Source organism: Lepidochelys olivacea (genome assembly GCF_965140295.1).
Source record: "Lepidochelys olivacea isolate rLepOli2 genome assembly, chromosome: 1".
Lineage (NCBI taxonomy): Eukaryota > Metazoa > Chordata > Testudines > Cheloniidae > Lepidochelys > Lepidochelys olivacea.
The window spans coordinates 39845110-39867775 of record NC_140411.1 but is presented as its reverse complement, the minus strand read 5'-3'; the positions used below and the strand labels follow the sequence as shown (position 1 = coordinate 39867775).

Here is a 22666-nt window from a genome sequence, read left to right as displayed (position 1 = left end):
CGCAAGAGAATAATGTGGCTTGTTAAAGTTCTTTACAACTCCTCAGAAATAGTAAGATTAATATGCATAAAGGTGAAGGTACCATGGATTTAAAGACACACACAAAACAAAAAGCCAACAGTATGTCCAGTCATTCCACCTTCTACTGAGATGCAGTCAGATTTCACCTGTTCAGGATAGGTGGGCCTAGTCCATACTTGGATGGGAGACAAATGAGATTCCATGGCCTAGGACACAGAACACTGGACTGGGAATCAGGATTTAAGTGGCAGACCCAGGAATAGGACCCAGGTTTGCTGGGTAACTTTAGGCAAGTCACTTCCCCCGTTTCTGTGCCTCAGTTTCCCCCTCTGTAAAATGGGGATAATGATACTGACATCTTTAGTAAAGCATGATATAAGAGCTAGGCATCATCATGATGTATAGTCATTAAAGATCCTACAGCACTTTTCAAAAAGAGTTGTGTGTATGTTCCAGCAACCAGCTCAAATTCCTGGTAATAACTCCAAATGAGTTCTTTTTTTCAACTGGGTTAAGGTATTTTTCACTTCCTACAGTAAGCAGTTGTGTAATATTGTCATGCTGTGTTAAAGAGCTTTTACGTTTCACGTCAGAAATGGTTTCATTTCTCAGATTCACAGGATGAAATACTGGCCTCATTGAAGGCAATGGGAGTTTTGCTATTGATTTCAATGAGGCCAGGATTTCTCCCATAAATTTTAAGGCCAGAGACCATCCATTATGACTACCTTTGACTTCCTGAATAACATGCCATAGAATTTCTGTTGTGGATCAGTGTACTTAGTGTATTTGAGGATTTGAGGAAAACTGTCTATTTGTCCTTTACACTGTGGGTATGAATGACTCTCTTATTCATTTATCCCTCCAGTGTCTTTTTCCAATTGCATATACTCATTCAAGCAGTAGGTGGCATTTTAATTTTAAAAAATAGAAAAGCAGTAAGATAGTGATTTTTTTCTGAGCAAAAGCTCTCTGAAAGTGTTGCCTCTAGGCTAGCACTCTCACAAGCTCTTTAACTGTATGTGATGAGAACATTTTCACAATCTTCATAACTTTCTTAGCCCTCAGGCTAAAATTTAAATAGTGGCTACATATTTTAACTACAACACTAAACCTTCAAATTGTCAAAAATCATTGTGGTATACTTCTAAAAAGATGATCATGTATAATGCCATGGTATAATACATGTATAATTCAATGGTGCCACGCTGCAATATTCAGGTAGCCATGAAGGTCCCATAGTTTGGAAGTTATAGAAGAAATACACATATATTTTATAATTGCACTGGGCGTTCTAGTTGATGGCCGACAAACACTTCTATTGTAAAAAGGTTCTTACCTAACAGAAATTTGTCACACACAAACATTTTATTCAGAGATGATTTAAAAAAATCAAAACACAAACCACAAAATGTAAAGAGAACAAAATACTATCTGGAAACTCTTTCCTTCTCCATATTGACTCACTAATTTTTTTCCTTGTACATTGTGTAAGAAAAAGTAGCATATATATTGTATATACAATACAGAAATTGCTGTGCTAGATAAGACCAGTGACCTTCTATTTGAGTACCCCATTTCTGACAGTAGCTACTACCAGCTGAAGCAGGAGGGTTTCTATCCCTTCAAAAACTTTATTTACTATAACTACTCTGTGTAAACTTGTTTTTCCTGTATCAGATTTTTTTAATCCTGCTAATTTTTTTTTATCCACTATGGTAACTTGTGAGAATGAGTTTAACGGTCTAATTGATAAAAGAACATACATTTTTCACACAATGCACAGTTCTGATTTTGCCACATATCCATATATTTTAGTGAAGCTTGTATGGGGGAAGAAAACAGATTCTATATAGTATTTTTCAAAATCATTGTGGAAAAGAACTGCTCTACCATTTTAACATCTTAAATACACACACACAAATCTCACTATTGTTTGTAAAGCTGAAACCAGTTAGCACACCACATTGCACATTCGACATCTGAAAACAGGTATTTCTGTAAGAAAGATATGGTAGTATGTAAATAAATGTTTTTGGTAAGTTCACAGGAAGTTTAAATTCAATTGTTTTTCTTTAAATTTTTTTTACTTCAGGTCACTTTCTGCTACATTTTAATTTTTGATGCACATTTATATTTTTACGAAGTATAAAAATCCATTTTTACTTAAAACAAAGGAGTTTGCTGTGTATGTTTTGGTGCATCAAAAACTTTTCCATAAAAGAAACACCCACTCTGGTATAATACAGGTCTTAAAAATATGGAGGAGGGGGGAAAAAAACAAAACAAAACACCAACCACTTACTAATTTTGCTTTCTTCCCATTTGGAAAGGAAAAAATTTCCCCAAGAACATTCCTGGATTTGGCTCTCCCTTGTTTGATTCCTTCTGTGTGTATAAGCATTTTTCTAGCTCTCTGGGAACAGCATGTTAGGCTAGTGTCCTACAAATACTTACATTAAAAAAATAAAAATAAATAAAAGCATGATTACAGGCTAAATATCCCAAATAGCAAGGGGACCCACAGTAGTACCACACATGAAGGAGGCTTAGAGAACATTACTCTTTTTAGGATCAGAAAAGTTTCAGAGATGTTCTAGAATATGTTATGCTAGGTGCACCCACATGTCTGTCATAGAGCCCACTGGAGCATGTGATAACAGGCACATACAATTTTAAAATATATGTCAGTTCGTATTTTATTTTTAAACACCCTTTGGAATCTTTCTTTAAAAAAAATAAATCAAACTTTGCAAACTGTGACATATTTTAAAATGCCACTTACATAAGCTATCTCTATACTCCAGTGAGGGTTCTGTCACCACCATAGAGTATGCTGGGACATCTCTTGAAGCAAGAACCATCCATCTACAACTTGGAGAGTTCTAAAAGGATTTAAAGAGAAGGTTCACACATAACCTGCTATTAGTGAGATCCTATCCATGTGAACAGTTCTTTCTGGGAGAATAGTACTGCATATTCCTGGAAGTGGCCTCAAGATAGTGAAAAACAGCTGGGTACATAGGAACTGCCACATTAGGCCGATGGATAACTGTCATTGAAAGATAAATATCATGACTATGCAGCTACCTTAGCACAAATTCAGCAAGGACAGCCAAGCCACAGAGCTTGAGGAACTTTGCTGATGTTTGATAGAAATACGCACTTGGATTGTTAGATGGAAATTACATCTAGCTCAAATGAGCGAAGCCAAAACTTTTTGGTTAATGGCAGATCACCACAGTTATATGGAAACAAAGAAAATGTTATGCTGTTATATATTACTTTTTGCTCTGTTCAACCATGTTACTTGAGAGTCTAGCATCTGTCAAATGTGGTTCTTTTTGTTGATCTAACTTGTTTTGCTTTAGGATATAGAGAAGGTAATGCGAGTGAGAATATTTTAAAAAGCCAAAGCTCGGAACTGAAGGAAGAAAATATAGTGTCTAATAGCTCACTGAAATGTACTTTAAAAATAAAATTGTAAAAAATACCTCTCATCTACCCTCCATTCCTGCCCTCCCATTAACTTACATTTAAAAAACAAAGATAAATGATGTTTTTTTGTTTGTCCTTCTATTTATGCAATAAATGCTTAAAAATAAGACCCATCAAGTTACTTTAGAATAGAGCTGAGTGTAGCACTGTAAATAATTGATTTAAGGCACTGGATTAAGTCCTTGATTAAATCAGATTGAGGCTCTGTAAAAAATTATTTGAAAAGGTGTGCTACTGCAACTTTAAAAATAGCATTTATAATTTAGCTTATTAGATTGAAATTAATAATTGCCACTACTGGTGTATTTATTTTAATTTTACAAAACTGTTATAGAAAAAACACATAATATTGAACGTTAAGAACCTGATGTTGCAAACACTTAAGCAGGTGCATGACATTACTCACATTATCAGCTCCACTGCATTGTTAAGAATGTGCATATAAGCATTTGCTACATCAAAGCCTAAGTGTATATTTATTAAAAAATTCTGAGTGACAAAATTTTTATTTTCAAAAACAAAATAGTTTCAGAATTAACATTGAAAAGCTATGTAGACTTTTAATATCTTAACCAAGTTAATAACTTGGTTATATACATGCCAAATTTGTCAAAAGCAGGCGCCTAAAGTTAGGATCCTAAACCCAGACTGAGGCACCTACAGTGGTATTTTCACTAGCTCATGAATTACTTACGTCCCATTAACATCAAACTGCAAACTCTGATGGAAGAGTAGAGTTTGTCAAAGCATTTCAGCTTTCTTAATCTATGAAGTCCCCAAAGTTATCTTTTTCAGCACAGATGAGCATTTTAAGTGTGGAATTGCTTAACAGAAAAACATCTTTGTAAAATCTGAAATTCTATTATTAAAGAAACAAGCAAAAACATCCACTTAAGCAATTTCAGAGTATAAAATGGGACAAAAAAAAGTGTAGAACTAGCAACATGTAGATGAATTATCTCATTTTTTAAAAGTAACTCCCTGTGGCTAAGTACTTACTTGTCTTGTCTCCAGCGAACAGCGGAGCAGCTAACAGCAGGAGTTTGCCTGGGATCTGTCCAAGAGGAGGTCCGCAAAGTGCTGCGTTAGGGGGGCTGTGTTGGTGAGTATCTGAGTGTCTGTTGCGGGGACACTTGGTCAGTTTGACCAGGTGCTTGACTGTTTGAAAAGTGTGAATTGGGAGTGCTTTGTTCCAGGTGAGCCTTGAGTGGGCCTGACTGTTATAAAAAGCCAGTCAGCTGCAAACCACCTGAGCAACGAACAAACAGTGGAGAGGCTAACAGAGAGAGTTTGCCTGGGAGTTCGCCTGGGGAGAGCCCACTGAGGCTTTCATCTTGCAGGCTTCTCTGAGTAGTTACTACAACACATGAGGAAGCTCTTAGAAGGAAGGTAATATGGATGGTGAGCATTCAGCTGTTGTTACCTGCACAGGATGTGCCATGTTTGTCTTTCTTCCACAGTACAGAAGTGACTTTGTCTGTACAAAGTGCAAGCTGGTCTCCATATTGGAAGAGAAGGTTCAAGGTCTGGAGAAAAGTAACAACCCTGCATTGCATAAGAGAAACTCCAGATTTCCTGGACAGATGTCAGGATATGCTTCTACGGACATATTCTGAAGATTCAGAGCAAGCTGCATAGCAGGGACAGGAGGACGGTGAAGAAATTTGGCAGCATGTGACCTCCAGAAGAAGAAAGGAGAGCGTCCATGTACCAGCAATGCAGATACAGGTAAGCAACCTTTTTCATGTTCTCACCCCAGATACTAATGCGGAGAGTGGACTAGATGATCCATTTGAGGGAAGGGAGCAGAAGGAGACTCCGCCAATTAGAAGGCATGAGATGCCCTGTCCTAGGGATGGGGGTTCCACGACCACCACTCCCAAGAGAAGAAGGCGGGTGGTGGTGGTGGTCGGAGGACTCCCTCCTCATCTATCTGCTGCCCCGACTGGGAAAACCAAGAAGTCTGCTGCTTGCCAGGAGCTAGGATTCACGATGTAACGGAGAGACTGCCAAGACTCATCAAGCCCTCGGATTGCTACCCCTTCCTGCTTCTCCACGTGGGCACCAATGATACTGCCAAGAATGACCCGGATCACTGCAGACTACGTGGCTCTGGGAAGAAGGATAAAGGAGTTTGAGGCGCAAGTGGTGTTCTCGTCCATCCTCCCTGTGGAAGGAAAAGGCCTGGGTAGAGACCGTCAAATAAATGGCTATGCAGGTAGTGTTGGAGAGAAGGCTTTGGATTCTTTGACCATGGGATGGTGTTCCAAGAAAGAGGAGTGCTAGACAGAGACAGGCTCCACCTAACAAAGAGAGGGAAGAGCATCTTCGCAAGCAGGCTGGTTAACCTAGTGAGGAGGGCTTTAAACTAGGTTCACCAGGGGAAGGGGACCAAAGCCCTGACGTAAGTGGGGAAGTGGGATACCGGGAGGAAGCATGAGCAGGACAGTGCAAGAGGGGAGGGCTCCTGTCTCATACTGAGAAAGTAGGACTATCAGCGAGTTATCTTAAGTGCCTATGCACAAATGCAAGAAGCCTGGGAAACAAGCAGGGAGAACTGGAAATCCTGACCCAGTCAACGAATTATGATGTGATTGGAATAACAGAGACTTGGCAGGATAACTCATATGACTGGAGTACTGTCATGGATGACTATAAGTTGTTCAGGAAGGACAGGCAAGGCAGAAAAGGTGGGGGAGTTGCTTTGTATGTAAGAGAGCAGTATGACTGCTCTGAGCTCCAGTATGAAACTGCAGAAAACCCTGAGAGTCTCTGGATTAAGTTTAGAAGTGTGAGCAACAAGGGTGATGTCGTGGTGGGAGTCTGCTATAGACCACCAAACCAGGGGGATGAGGTGGACGAGGCTTTCTTCCGGCAACTCACAGAAGTTACTAGATCGCAGGCCCTGGTTCTCATGGGAGACTTCAATCACCCTGATATCTGCTGGGAGAGCAATACAGCGGTGCACAGACAATCCAGGAAGTTTTTGGAAAGGGTTGGGGACAATTTCCTGGTGCAAGTGCTGGAGGAACCAACTAGGGGCAGAGCTCTTCTTGACCTGCTGCTCACAAACTGGGAAGAATTAGTGAGGGAAGCAAAAGTGGATGGGAACCTGGGAGGCAGTAACCATGAGATGGTAGAGTTCAGGATCCTGACACAAGGAAGAAAGGAGAGCAGCAGAATACAGACCCTGGACTTCAGAAAAGCAGACTGACTCCCTCAGGGAACTGATGGGCAAGATCCCCTGGGAGAATAACATGACGGGGAAAGGAGTCCAGGAGAGCTGGCTGTATTTTAAAGAATCCTTATTGAGGTTACAGGAACAAACCATCCCGATGTGTAGAAAGAATAGTAAATATGGCAGGCGACCAGCTTGGCTTAACAGTGAAATCCTTGCTGATCTTAAACACAAAACAGAAGCTTACAAGAAGTGGAAGATTGGACAAATGATCAAGGAAGAGTATAAAAATATTGCTCGGGCATGCAGGAGTAAAATCAGGAAGGCCAAATCACACCTGGAGTTTCAGCTAGCGAGGGATGTTAAGAGTAACAGAGAAGGGTTTCTTCAGGTATGTTAGAAACAAGAAGAAAGTCAAGGAAAGTGTGGGCCCCTTACTGAATGAGGGAGGCAACCTAGTGACAGGATGTGGAAAAAGCTAATGTACTCAATGCTTTTTTTGCCTCTGTCTTCATGAACAAGGTCAGCTCTCAGACTACTACACTGGGCAGCACAGCGTGGGGAGGAGGTCACCAGCCCTCTGTGAAAAAAGAAGTGGTTCGGGACTATTTAGAAAAGCTGGATGAGCACAAGTCCATGGGGCCGGATGCGCTGCATCCGAGAGTGCTAAAGAAGTTGGTGGATGTGATTGCAGAGCCATTAGCCATTATCTTTGAAAACTTATGGCGATCTGGGGAGGTCCCGGATGACTGGAAAAAGGCTAATGTAGTGCCCATCTTTAAAGAAGGGAAGGAGGAGGATCCGGGGAACTACAGGCCAGTCAGCCTCACCTCAGTCCCCGGAAAAATCATGGAGCAGGTCCTCAAGGAATCAATTCTGAAGCACTTAGAGGACAGGAAAGTGATCAGAACATTCAGCATGGATTCACCAAAGGCAATCATGCCTGAGTAATCTAATTGCCTTCTATGACGAGATAACTGGTTCTGTGGATGAGGGGAAAGCATTGGATGTGTTATTCCTTGACTTTAGCAAAGCTTTTGACACGGTCTCCCACAGTATTCTTGCCAGCAAGTTGAAGTATGGGCTGGATGAATGGACTAGAAGGTGGCTAGAAAGCTGGCTAGATTGTCGGGCTCAATGGGAATGATCAATGGCTCCATGTCTAGTTGGCAGCTGGTATCAAACCGAGTGCCCCAAGGGTCGGTCCTGCAGCCGGTTTTGTTCAATATCTTCATTAATGATCTGTAGGATGGTGTGGACTGCACTCTCAGCAAGTTTGCCGATGACACTGAACTGGGAGGAGTGGTAGGTATGCTGGAGGGTAGGGATAGGATACAGAGGGCCCTAGACAAATTAGAGGATTGGGCCAAAAGAAATCTGATGAGGTTCAATAAGGACAAGTGCAGAGTCTTGCACTTAGGACGAAGAATTCCATGCACCGCTACAGACTGGGGACCGAATGGCTCGGCAGCAGTTCTGCAGAAAAGGACCTAGGGGTTACAGTGGACGAGAAGCTGGATATGAGTCAACAGTGTGCCCTTGTTGCCAAGGCCAATGGCATTTTGGGCTGTAAAAGTGGGGGCATTGCCAGCAGATCGAGGGACGTGATCGTCCCCCTCTATTCGACATTGGTGAGGCCTCATCTGGAGTACTGTGTCCAGTTTTGGGCCCCACACTACAAGAAGGATGTGGAAAAATTGGAAAGAGTCCAGCGGAGGGCAACAAAAATGACTAGGGGACTGGAACACATGACTTATGAGGAGAGGCTGAGGGAACTGGGATTGTTTAGCCTGCAGAAGAGAAGAATGAGGGGGGATTTGATAGCTGCTTTCAACTACCTGAAAGGGGGTTCCAAAGAGGATGGCTCTAGACTGTTCTCAGTAGTAGCAGATGACCGAACAAGGAGTAATGGTCTCAAGTTGCAGTGGGGGAGGGTTAGGCTGGATATTAGGAAAAACTTTTTCACTAGGAGGGTGGTGAAGCACTGAAATGCATTACCTAGGGAGGTGGTGAAATCTCCTTCCTTTAAAGTTTTTAAGGTCAGACTTTACAAAGCCCTGGCTGGGATGATTTAGTTGGGGATTGGTCCTGCTTTGAGCAGGGGGTTGGACTAGATGACCTCCTGAGGTCCCTTCCAAACCTGATATTCTATGATTCTATGAATTGTGCTGCTTCTTTGGGCTCTGCAGAAGCACTACATGCAGTGTACAGGTCCTATGAAACAAGAATTCTTCATTATTTCTTGGTGATATACTGCAGAACACAGGCAGAGCTCTCTCCCTGGTCTTTAGGAGCTGAGAGAAGTATCTGAATGGAGGAGAGGGAAGAGAGAGCAGAAAAAGACCAATTTCTGCTGCCTCCTCCAACTTCTATGAAAAATGGGCCAGCTGCTCTCTCCTCCCCTCTAATCCTGCAACACAGTCCTGTTAAGGTGGAGAAGAGGATCCCCTAGAGCTGCCTCTCCATGAGGCTTGGGAGGAAAGGATGAAGAACCTCTGGAACAGCAAGAAGAACAAAGATGCACATTGGGCAAGGGGCAGATATGGGGTTGGGAGGTGCAGAATTGTTGTGTGGTTGGGTAGGCGGAGTTGTCGTGGGGCTGATTTATAATTCTTATAAATTGACAACACCCATTTTCACATGCATATTGGGACTGAGCAGAGAGTTAGAAAGTTGCCAGAAAACAGAAAAAAATCCCATTATTTAATTAAAAAATAAATCTCGTGAGTTAGGGCCAGACTCAATTTTTTAAACTTTTGCAGTTGGCAATATTGCAGTAGTATAATTTTTAGAAATAAATATTTAGAGTATAAACAACTATCATTAGATTAAACACATTTTGTTTTCAAGAGATAGGTCAAACGTTAGCCTCAATTATCTGTCAGTGCATTTATTAAAAAAAGGCAATTTAGGATTATTTAGACTTTTTGATATTGTGAGAAGTATGGAATGCCCATTTAAAAATTCAAATTGGAGTATCTCTGCAAGGAAGGATATAGAACAGAGATTGATTAAATGATGTAGGCACCATGGGGAGAGTGACGATCAACCAATTTGCAATTCATATTGTAAGAGAATATTGACACAGGTTTTAGTAGCATTATTCAGTAATGGAGAAAGTCTGTTTTATTCTGTGGGCAAAGTGTACTGATGTGTGTAATACAAAATATTACAAATAGTAATATTATCATCTACATGTAAACACCACCTCACAGTATGCAATATCAGTTTTATATAGCACTTTGAAAGGACCATGTGTATCATGGCTTAGATACAGCAGGCTTGAACCACAAGTGCCATAGAAACCTTTTATTTACGACACAATCTTCTTCCATTTGAGGATTTTGGCACTTACAGTTAGTTTGTATAGATGTACAGCAGACCGAGAAGGCAGCAACAATCTCAAAGGAATTTAAAATATCCATTCTTGGTAGCTGCCGGACTTGCTTTTTACAAGTTTTACAATTTACACAAAAAGAAAAATCGAACCTGCAAGAATATTCCAATGACAGTTTCCCATGTGTTGGTGTAAGAGAGAAGTTAACCATAAGCAGTTACACCCAAGTAACTAAAATCAATGGCAATATGAAAGCTGAGAGAATTAAAAAAAACTGGAGGTGGCCCAGTAAATCTTCTATGAGCATTCATTAGGTAGTACTAAACTATAAACCACCAAATCACCAGACACCAGCCTCTCTGCCAAAGGAAAAGTTTTAATAAACCAATTCACTACTTCGGCCAATATCTGAAGATAATACAAGAGGACCTGTAATATAAGAGGACCAACTCATCCACTGCCTTCAGTTTAAAGGACAAACTACCGGAGAAGCCATGCCAAAATATCACTTAGATGTACTGAAGGCAGCAACATTATTTAAACCATCAAGGTCTCCCCATGTCTCTAGTGATTTGTTAGTCCAGAACCTACCCACAGTGTATTTTCCCTAATACACCTATTAGATCTCTCAGCTCAATTAGTACTTTCTACTTAGGTTCTATTCTGTTCCACCATCGTAGCAGCTGAATGCTATCATATCGAGTGACTACCTCTTGCCTGTGGACACAAGAGCACAGAAATAAAACTACAGACCAGACCATTCCTGGAGAAGTGTATGTGTGTGCGGGGGGTTATGCAAGATGAGAAAGAGGATGCCTCCCCAGATCTTTCATTCCCAATCAGGAATTATGCACAATATTTTTCAGGAATACAGTCATTGTTTCCTGCTAGCTATTCAAAAATAGGCAAGAAGTATCATGGCTCCTTAGCATCAATCAACAAGGTGTAATGACAAGTGGGGAAAGCATGTATTGCAATGACAGTTGAACAGCCAGTTAAGCATATGCAGATACTCACCACTCATTCATGCACATCACATCACTGAAGCATCTAGATGACTGGTGCTCAAACTTTTCTAGTTGTGCCCCCCCTTACCAGTAATGGAATCTGTCCACACCCCCACTCCATTACTGCACAGGTAGCTCAGCAGAGGATCTTGAGCTGAAGGCAAAGCTGGTGGCAGAACTGGGGATGGGGGCAGAGAGGGAATGAAGGCAGAGCTGGCCTGGTGTCAGAGCAAGGCCTGGAGCCAGCGGCTGGGCGAGGGGCCGGGCAGCAGACAGAGCGGGGCTGGGTGGCAGTCCCTCCCCATCCCCCTACAGTTTAGGGACCACTGATCTAGACAGAGGAATTGTGGCAAAGTCATCCAAAATTCTACACTACAAAACAGCCCAGCCTCTCTGCACCTTGTTCAACATACTTCTGGCTGTAAAAAACAGAATCTAGCCCTATAATGATCATGACTGTCTTTTACATGCTATGAAAACCCACAAAAGATACTGCGAGCTTCCGACTTTTCGGTGCATCATCTTGCTGCCGAAAATACTTGTTTTAATAAAATTGGGTTCTATGAAGCACAGCACACACTCAAATTTGTCTCATTTCACAGAGGTGGTTAAGGCAACAACTGAACATAGGAAGGTCTGCATGTCTGAATTTATATAAAGAGTTGAGTGTCTATTAAAAATGGATGGCCTGGTTCTCAGTTGCTTCCAAGGAGCGCCTGGTGTAACGTGTAGGGAAGCGAGGTTTATAAAAAGTGTGCGAGTATTGCTCCCCTCATACAGCTTTAATGCTGGGTCAGTAACCAGATCCAGATTAGAGATGCTGCTTCTGGCACCTAGGGGCCATCAGGAATTACTGCTCAGGATACTCAGAGCACAGGGATCCCTTGACCAATGCCCTCTTTTTCCCAGTCAAGCCCCAAGTGCTGGAGAAGGGCTCTATACCATCTGAGAATTCCTGTACACAGAGGTAACCCTTAACATTGGTTCAACCATCTTTATGGCATCTTTGCATCACCAGATTAGCACAAAGCGGTCACAGAGCAGCGGAGGATTTGGCTCTAACAGTTAAAGCACTAAGAAGGAATAAACCAACAATGAGCAAAACTATGATGGCACTCTGTTTTTGCTAAAAAGGACACTTCTAAACATTTTATAAAAGCAGTTCTGTAACCATGTAAAATTAAGTTTTAATCAAAATGTGGATGTATTTCAGAAGTCTCTGGATCGCTTTTAATTAGAGTGTTAGAATACTGTTTACTTGTTATGTTAACTTGAACATATTCAGTATTTACAATCCAGCTCTTTTATATCGTAAGAGACAGCTAAAAAACAAGACACAGCATATCACATGGAAAGAATTAGGAGAAAACTGAACAGATGTGCAAGTTGGCCAAAGAAATTAAAAGGTGAGCGGATAGGAAATACTAGCATTCAGAGTTTGGAAAGAAGGTAGCAACCTGCATTTATGGGTTAATTGCTTTTACTTAAATCTACTGAAATTATCCAGTTGCTAGAGTTATCTATACTTAAATTACATTTGACAATACTCTGTTTACCAGATCATTACGATCATGAACTAAATAAACTCAGATGCCCCAAGCCCTGAAGTTTCTTATACCAAGTTTTACTATGAAGCAAACAAGAAGTATCCTCAAATTATTACTATGCTGAAATGGCTTTTCCTTCTGAATACTATGGTAGGATTGGCTAGTATAAATCCCTGTGCTCCAATTAACTACCAAATAATTCCTCATCCATACGCCCACAGAAAGTATGGCCACCTTGATTTCTGACGTTTCTCATCCCATTATCTTCAATACTTCCCTCCTCCACTCCTTCTTGACCAGTGAGGAAGGCCAGCTCCCTCCTATGCACAACTAAGAGTATTTCATTATCTACAGTTACAGGTGAAGATGAGTGTGTGAGGTGTGCAGACATGTTATTCTGTGAGCACGTCACTAAAATTCAGAAGACTGCAGTCTCAGTAATTGCTGTAACTTCTAGCCCAGTATCCTATTTCTGACTGTGGCCAGTACTAGCTATTTCAGAGGAAAGATGCCTCATTGTGGAATAAGCCTACTCAATAGGATAATTTTTTTTTACTAAGCCAATCCATTAGTGTTTGATTTATGACTTGAAGCACGAGGGGTTATACCGCAGTTATTTTACCTTATCATAGGTAACTTTGGATGGTGCAATTATTTATAGAAATGGTGCCTGCTAAACAGTTGGTTTCAGTGATACCTAGTGGCATTGGGTAAAGAAAGAATTTTCTTTTATCAGGTTTGAATTTATTGTCTTTCACTGGATGTTTCCTTGTTCTTGTATTATGTTGCTGCCCGTAAACCTAGCTTTGTTAGGTCCCTCTAAAGTTCCACACAGGTTTCTCTGATTTCAAGAGATGATAGTAATTTCATGTCATTTATCAAATGCCCACCCTCATTGTTCATTTTTCCAGATCTACAATTAATATTGATCAAAATGGACAGAATTTAATAATAGCCAAAGTAGAGAGATCTGCATAATTAATATATGGTTGCAATTACTGATAATGCAAATCTCTGCACTCTGACTGGCTAATGGCCCTTTGAATACAGGGGTTTGCATATTGTATTGATGAAAAATAAACACACTGTGATTATGCAAATGAGAACCAATGTACTGTTATAGATGTGTAATCATACAGCACATCAGTGTTCTAACTGGGCAAGATAATGCAATTTCCATATAATAGGTAATGTAATGTATCAGTAAATCAATGCCTCATTGCCACATACCTCATTGCCACATTGCTGCCATCAATAACTATTGGCCTCAGGTTATCTCCATCTTCAGTCACATCCTCCTGAAGTGGAGACTCAGACCTCTGAGACTCTATAGAAGATGCTTCACGCATTATGTTTGTGTTGACATTATTTACAGGCTGGTCAGTCTCAGTTTTATTTCCAAGTTTGACAAGTTCTCCCAAAATATCGTTGATTAAAGCATCAGTGCCAAGCTTATTTAGCACAAGCTGAACTTGTTCTTCAGAGTAACCTAACTTAAGTGCAAACTCCAGTTTGGTTTGATATTCCTTTACCACATCAGGGGGCTTCTTTACTTCCTTAGATACTATCTGAGCCTCCTCTATTTTAAGATCTTGTAAGATTTCATAACGTTTTTGTACGTGGGGCTGTAAGCAGGGAGACCTGCACAGTTGTCGGTGAGTCTTAGGTAGTAGATGTGATTCTGCTGTAATGTTATTCAGTCTCTCTGACTCATTATCAGAATTTGTGCTTTCTTCTGAATCACAGCTGGAGCTTCCCGTCTCCTCAGATGCCTCCTTATCTGCATCTTCCTTCCTAGAGTTAACTTTATCCATTGTTGGTTTCTCCACCATTGACCAAGATCCAACTGCATTTATTTGTGTGTCAGTTCGCTCCACATAAAGATGGCCTAGGTCATGCCCCAGATGATCCTTCACGCCCATGAAGCTGCTGCATGTACTCGACTCCACTTTGCTGTTTTTCCTGTATTCCTGAATATAAAGTGTCCCGTATTCCTACAGAAGAAATAAAATGGTTGTAACTAGTTAGCACTTATTTTATTTTGGGTTTTCTTGTTGTTTCCTCTGGGACTCCGTTTCTTTACCAACTTAAAAATACTTTCACATTCGAGGAAATTCCCTCTTCACTTAAAGTTTGATTGCATTTGTAAACAAACTAGTATGAAACTTGCTGCATGTAAACACACTTCTTCAAACAGAGAGAACTTTCCAATAAAATCAATCCTGGTTGATTAACAGAGTATTGTTGTTATTATTATTATTCAACAATTTTCAAAAAGCATTTACATCTAAACTGATGAATACATTCAAAAATTAGTTTTTATATAAACTGGTTTTCCTTAAAAGTTTTTGAAAATAAAGTAGCTGTATAGGTCAGACACTAGAAAATGTTAACTTGAACAGGAGTCTTTTGTTCAGATTTAAAGTAACTGTGATATTCTGTCACTGGGTATGTCTACACTGCAAAAGAAAAACCAACTAACCAACCCACCCTCCCACCCCAAAACGTGGCTGAGAGTCTCAGACCTTTGGTCAGCTGACTTACACTGGCCCTATGGGACTAAAAATAGCAGTGTAAACATCTCTGTTGTGAGCCCGAGGCAGTTGACTTGGGCTCTGAGACTTGCTGCTGTGGGTTTTTTATTTTTCATTGTGGACGTACTCTCAAAGATAATATTACTAAACAGTGTAATAAATCAGAAATGCAGCTATAAAACATACGAGTACTGCTATGGAAAAGTTTTTATACTAAGTGGCTTAGACATTCCATTTAATACAAGGGAACTAGCATATTACTATATCATCACCGAATCATATAAAGGTAGGGTCGGAAGGGACCTCAGGAGGTCATCTAGTATAGCTTCCCTCATCAGGGCAGGACCAAGTATGTCTACACCATCCTTGACAGGTGTTTGTCTAACCTGTTCTTAAAAGCCTCCAATAACAGGGATTCCACCATCTCCCTTGGAAGCCTAGTCTAGAATTTAGCTACCCTTATAGTTAGAAAGGTTTCCTTAATATCAAACATAAATCTCCTTTGCCTCAGCTTAAGCCCATTACTTCTTCTCCTACCTTCAGTAGACATGGAGAATAACTGACCACCAGCCTCTTTATAACACCCCTTAACATCTTTGATGACTTATCAGGTCCCCTCTCAGTCGTCTTTTCTCTAGACGAAACATACCCAGTTGTTTAAGCCTTTTATAATTTTTGTTGCTCTCCTCTGGACTCACTGCAATGTATCCACATCCTTCTTCAAGTGTGGTGCCCAGACCTGGACACAGAACTCCAACTGAGACCTCACCATGCTAAGTAGAGTGCGATACCACCACTGGTGTCTTATGTACGGCACTCCTTTTAATACACACCAGAATGACATTTCCCTTTTTCGCAACTGCTTCACATTGTTGGCTCATAGTCATTGTGATCCAGTAAAACCCCCAGATCATCTTCTGAAGTATTACAGTATTGAGTTATTTCCCATTTTATAGTTGTGAATTTGATTTTTCCTTCCTAAGTGTAGCACTTTGCATTTGTCTTTACTGAATTTCAACATGCTGATTTCAGACAAATTCTACAATTTGTCAAGGTCATTTTGAATTCTAATCCTGTCCTCCAACATGCTAGCAACAGCTCCCATCTTGGTGTTATTTGCAAATTTAATAATTATACTCTCAACTCCAACATCAAGTCATTGATGAAAATATTGAATTGTATCAGACCCAAGATAGAACTCTGTGGAATCCCACTAGATATACTCCTCCCCCGCCTCGGTTTGACAGCAAACAATTGATAATTACTCTTTAAGTACAGTCTTACAAACACTACTGTATTCTTAATTTTATCTAGACCACTTTCCCTAGTTTGCTTATGAGACTGTCATGTGGAACTGTGTTAAAAGGCTTACTTTAAAAAAAAATCAAGATATATGTTGTTTATAGCTTGTTTTCTATGCACTTGGCCAGTAACCCTGTCAAACAAGGAAGTTAGGTTGGTTTGGCATGATTTGTTCTTGACAAATCCATATTGGCTATTACTTAAAAACTTAATATCCTCTAGGTGCTTATAAATTGATTGTTTAATAATTTTTAACTTTACAGATATCAAAATTAGGCTGACTGGTCTATAGTTCCTTGGATCCCCTTTGTTCCTCTTTATATTTCACTAATTAGGCAAATATGCTTAAGAAGCCACCTTACAGAAAATGGGTTAATCATAGAATAAATATAGTCCAATGAATCCTGAAACAGAGTATTCATTCAGTCAGGTAAACATCCCTACACATTCCTAAATTCCTTTATAAAGTCCAGGCCAATCAAGAAACACTTTGAATATTCTCAAAGTAGCTTTTTTTTAGTCAGAAGAACAAGACTTGGAACTATGGGCTGATTCCAAGTCTATTGAAGTAAATGAGAGCGATCCAGAAAAGTACTTAAATATTAATTTCAATAATGTGGCTAGTCACATGCTTAAGCTTAGGCATGTGCATAAGTACTTTGCTGGATCAGGGCCTAAATGCAGAGATGGATGGTATATAGGAGATATGGAATAAAGCAGATTGTGGTTTTCTGTGCCTCATAAAAACCCCACCCACCCAAGTTTACTAGAGGAGTTCACATTATTGTAGTTTAACATAACTTTTTATGAGGAAATAGATATTTGAAAAATTATCTCCATAATCTGTTTAAAAGGAACTTATTACTTCCTTTACTTTTTGTTCTCTTGAAAGAGAATTCTGGCATAAAGCAGAACTGTTTCCGTTATTAAAAAATAAAATATAAGGATGAAACAGAAAAACAACAGCTTTTCTAGTTCACGCAGGACAAAAATTAAGCAAGACACATATACAGAAGGCAGTGCTTGAATGTCATATATAGCATGGCCACAAACCCGATTATTGAAATCACACTGAGAAAAATCATTGTATTAAACACAACTCCATTGTCTCCATTCTATTAACAATTATCCATAGTTTAAACTTACCCAAGATACAAAATTTCTTCCATTTGAATAAATAAACCTCCCGCCCCGATAAATAAATAGTATATATTTCAGACTGGTAGCCGTGTTAGTAGTATATATTTAAGAGTACTGAGTCATTTGCGGAGTTTTATTTCCTTTGCTGGGGGAAAAAAAAAGTATGCAGAATATAGATATGACAACTCATGAAGACTTCTCTCAAGACAAATGTGAGAGAAATGAAAATGCCATCCATGATTTAATAAAAAAAGTTTTTAAATGCATTGTTAGGACATCTCCACAGCAGTAGAGATTTTCAGTAAATAGCTGTATTAACTAAGTTGTCCTACTTGATAACTTACCATTTTTGGTTTGTAACCAAAGAGAATTTTTTTCCAGCAGTTTAATCTAGTTTAGACTGATAGAAGTAGAAAATATTTTTCTGTATAGACCTGATTTAGTTAAAAGGCAGAGCGATTGTGATGCTGTCTCTTGAAGTATATCAGTCAATGTTCATTTTCTTTATAGGGATCTTTAGGAGTTCAAGCAATACTGCAGATTAAATACAAAGGGAATTTAGGAAGTGAACCTTTACACTTGGTGATTTATTAACTACTGTAATACACTGGATAGCCTAGTGCCAGTAACAAATCACAACAGTATCTCAATAAAAGGATACAGTTAAAAACCCACACTGTGGCCTTCATAGAACTGCCACCAAAAAGTGTCTTAAACAAGAAAAACCTATTGGAAGCTAGGCTGCCTAGCAACCAGTCTTTAGTTGCTAGGATGCACTCCTTTAACATGCCATCATGAATGCTAGCACAGTGAAAGAATAATTTGGTATGAACAAAAGCCTATGAAAAAGACCGGGACTTAAGTGCGTCTGGTTTACCCTCTGAGAACAATGCAGCTGCCAAACCAATCTGGACGCTCCGACATCATTGTTCCATAAACCCCACAATCTGCTCTGACTAGAGGAAGTATATTTAATGGGCAACATTTTTAAGCTGGAGTGAAAAGTTGGGTCAGCTCATGTATTGCCCTAATAGAATACGCCAAGATAATGGGTCACTGCCCAAATCCATGTACTGTGAAATACCATTTTAGCACTGAACTAAAAGTATTACTTTTCTTTTGGACACTATCTGGACATGCATTTAGATTAGTTAAGATTAATGTATTGTTATTTCCTGATGTCATATTCTAATTGTTTCTCGTTAAAGTTTTATCTTAACTATAAACATAATATTCTTTCAAAAAGACATATCTCAAAGAACCTCAGTTATTGCACTGGGTGAGTAACCTTCTCTTCTGCAAAGAGATACTACAGCAGTTGCAGCTTTCAAAACCCACAAAATAGTATTTAATTGACTTAAGCATACTATTGTTATTTTTAACTAGTATTTTAATATCTGACTCCACTACAACCACAAAGCATAAGGATTCTGAAATATGACCTTTAAGTTTTGCATAAGCAGCATACCATTCCTGCTGTCAGACCTGCATGCAAGTTTTATGTATGTTCAGACAAATTCTACAGCATCTGTGATAGGCAGCAAATAATCTGCTGCAGCACCTCCTTAGAATGTTAGGCTTGGGAGCTCCCAACACAAAGTCCTAGGCAATATTCATTGATTATAACAATGAAAATTAGATATCATAATTAAATCCTAATAGAGTTTATTATTTTACTTTGAGCTAGATAGTGAAGGGAGAAATGCCAGTCACTCTACCTGAGCAAACTAACCTAAATTATTTTTGGTTCTTTCAGTCAAATGTTAATGCACCTGTTGACAGCATAATGAAGCCCACAAGAAATAAAGAGAATGAATTTGTTCAAGGAGTAACATAAAAACGTAAAAGCTCTCTGTCTGTCATTTACAATAAAACTCTTATACTGAGACCATGGTTTATAAGAAAACTTTATAGATACCATGTAATCTAGATGAAATTACTTGCTATGAACTATTTTGAGTGCCATATATGTGTTGATACAATTATATTTATATATAAAATAAAAATAAAAAGTGTAACACCACAAAATGAGTGACCAAAGAAATAAACCTATTAACTAAATTATTGTACTTAGTTCTTATGCTTTCAATAAAACTACTAAACAATAGTTTTTGAATTTATAAAAATTTTAAATATAAAAATAGGTAATCTCCATTGGCTATTCTGTGTGATAAACAACAATCCAATCATTACACTGAAAAGGAAGGGTTCTTAACTTATGAATACATATGTACTTATACTCTTTACACCAAAAAACCTGCAAACCATAACCCTCCTCCCCCAAAGCTATAAAACCAAATGTGGCTTCATATTTTAAACAGGCTCCATTATTATAGGATTACTATCATCATCAAATACTACGCCCATTTATCAAACACACTTGTTAAGTCAGGGGTTTACATTTAACACTGTGGAGGAATACAAAGCCATTATGTTACAGAATTGCAACCTTTTTCCATCTACTGTTCTTCAAATTCAGTAGCAAAACCATTTCCCACTAACTACCAACATTAATTTTGAACTAGACATTTCTACTGTTCAAGAGGTCAGGTGCAAATAGATCTAAACTTTTAATATTATGAAAGTTGTACAATTACAGCTGAAATTCAAAATAGTTTAATGCAAACTTTACATGGCACAAAAAGCAATAAGTGAAACAGTGTGTTATGACAAATTTTTATAATAGCAATGGCATGTGTTCTTAAAAGAGCTTCCAAGTTTTTAAAGACAAATCCTACAACAGTGAAAAAGTTTGGTTTTTTACACAATACTTAAAATATTCCTAGATCTTCTAAGCAGCAAGTAGTAAATATTTAGACCACAGCTTATTAAAAAAAAACACAACTGTTTGTCATACAGAATTTCAGAATACCAATATAGAAACAAATGTCCTAGCTTCCCAAATGGCAAAGATATTGCAACAATGAAAATAAAATAATGAATATGTAATAAATACCTCCTGCAGTAGTTTCTGTATGTTTAATTACCATTGTATTTCAAGGAGTACTGTTGTCTGCATCACTCTGTCTAACAAAGGAAGGATGTCCCATTGAACAGATTGGTTAATGCTCTGGGGCAACAGATGTCTACTGGAACTGCAGGAGACCAGCAACTGGTGGCCTGCCCATCTTCTGAAAACTTTCAATAGACTTATGCATATGTTCACACAATAGGGCATGTGGTAGAAATGCAAACCTCTTTTTAACCCTTTTATGTGCCCTCTTTCCCTCCCAACTGGTATATGAATGTCTTTGTAGTGTTTTTTCTTTAGAGGATCCTTGGAACACTGGTTCATGGAGTGTACATTGTATGTGTTCTTCAACCTAATATCTGAACCCAAAATATAAAACAAAATAGATTAAAAACTGCACAATAATGTGTTGGCTAATTTTATAAATGTAGAAATGATTTTGAAAGCACAGAGGCTTTGAATGGATCATGTTATCACCTGAGAGTAGCCCCAAAGAACTAATGTTATATCCTGCCCTAAATCCATCCCTTTAAGTTCACACATTGTCCCCACGTGATGTTCCTCCTAATCTTAGCAAATGTTTCAAATGGGCAAATCTATAAAACACTTTTTTTCCAAAGGAAAAAACTATCAATTATTGCATATTTACAAGGGATAAAACATTGAAACTCAAGTCAAAGTCACCCAAAGGGTGCAGAAAATCTAATTCTCCTGAAGAGTTCTGACTGTCATTTCCAACCCCCACCAATACACATTATTGATGCCCCTAACAAGTTCCTTCCAGAATGTATCAAGTTAAAGATCACCCCTTCACGTAATTATTTTTCAGGTGAAAATTCTCTCTCTTTTTAAGACACCCCCAAAATTTGGAGTTTTTGTGAAGTGTATGGCTATTTATTTTGTTCAGAACGCAGAAGATGTACTGAAGTGTTAGAATGGTGAAACTTTTCAATCCCTGCAGAGAGTAGTCCAAATACTTACGTTAGCTGGAAAACACAGAGACATTGGTTTCTTGTAGCAGTTCCAGAAGCAACTCCTTAACACGATTTCAGCTGCAGACTTCCAGGCAAGCAAGCAGAACAATGAATGGTTGAACAGATGGAATGGCAATGTCTTTGCTTAACCTATTACTGAGTGGAACAACAGCCAATCATAGGCCAGAGAATTCACAATTAGTTGGCCAGGCAGATGCAAGGCAACCTCCCCACCCTGCATCAGGTTTGTAGGTTTCTAAGATAAGCAAGTTGATGTCATTCTCAGGGTCTGCCCCAGGCAGCATGTGTATTAACGAGGGGTGTGCAGCAACAATAGGCCATACAAAGGAGACTAGCAGGCAGCTGCTGTATGAGCGCCAGAGTCATTAGGGAGCAGGCTGCCAACAAGAAACACCTGGCTTGGGCAGACTTCAGCTTTTCCTCATTGTTTCTAATACATGAAACAAAGAAAGGAATTATTTTTAAGTAGTAAAAGTTGTAAGTTTCTATAAAAAACAAAACCTAAAGGATATAGCCAAGTCTATTACAAAAACCTTGTAGCTTTTGCTAGGAAAATTAAAAATATAGAAATATCACAGCAGTGATTGTGTGTATTCTCTTTTTTCTGTTAATAAAATAAATCATTATCGATGCAGTGCAACAGGAGGTCTGTTAAGGAGCCAATATTATACATAAATACATTCAAAAGCACTCTGAATTTCCTGAAACTTTACTTTTATTTATGTACCAAAAAGCCTGATGAACTTGCATTTATGCACAACTAAAACCAAATACAATGTTTAGAGTATTTCAGTTTCAATGGAAAATGTTTTGATAAATTATTAAACTGCAAAAATATCAATTTCAAGCATCAAATATGGGATTTTTCTAACTAATGGCATTAGAACGTACACAAAGGAAAAGGAACGGTGATAGCACCACTGCAATAATAAATTTACTTGTTGCAGTCATCAATGTTCATGCTTTTGTAATTAGAAAATCTTATTCTACAGATTTACACTTGAAGCAGAAATCTCCCTGGTTTCCTGCAGTGTGTATAGATGATCTAAATAAATGTTTTGGAAGTTAAGTCACTAGGTAAGCATGTTTTAAAATATTTCTTCCTTGTGGAGGCAGAATGTTTCTAAGCTAAAAGA

At 38.9% G+C, this 22666-nt stretch overlaps 1 protein-coding gene across 5 annotated transcripts in view; it reads right to left on the bottom strand.

The window, feature by feature from the left end:
• The window catches only part of ZC3H12C (zinc finger CCCH-type containing 12C), a 69813-nt gene that overhangs the window by 28990 nt on the left and 18157 nt on the right, over nucleotides 1-22666 (bottom strand). For 2 of the 5 annotated variants that reach the window (XM_084621754.1, XM_084621750.1), the window contains exons 1-2: nucleotides 21517-21595; nucleotides 13819-14582 (exon numbers count right to left, since the gene is read on the bottom strand). In XM_084621754.1, coding sequence (XP_084477880.1) covers nucleotides 13819-14582; nucleotides 21517-21540 — 788 coding nt within the window. In that variant the 5' untranslated portion in view covers nucleotides 21541-21595. Of the gene's footprint in view, nucleotides 1-13818; nucleotides 14583-17908; nucleotides 18036-21516; nucleotides 21596-22666 lie in introns of those variants that run through there. The other 3 variants (XM_084621752.1, XM_084621753.1, XM_084621751.1) reach the window with 2 other exon arrangements.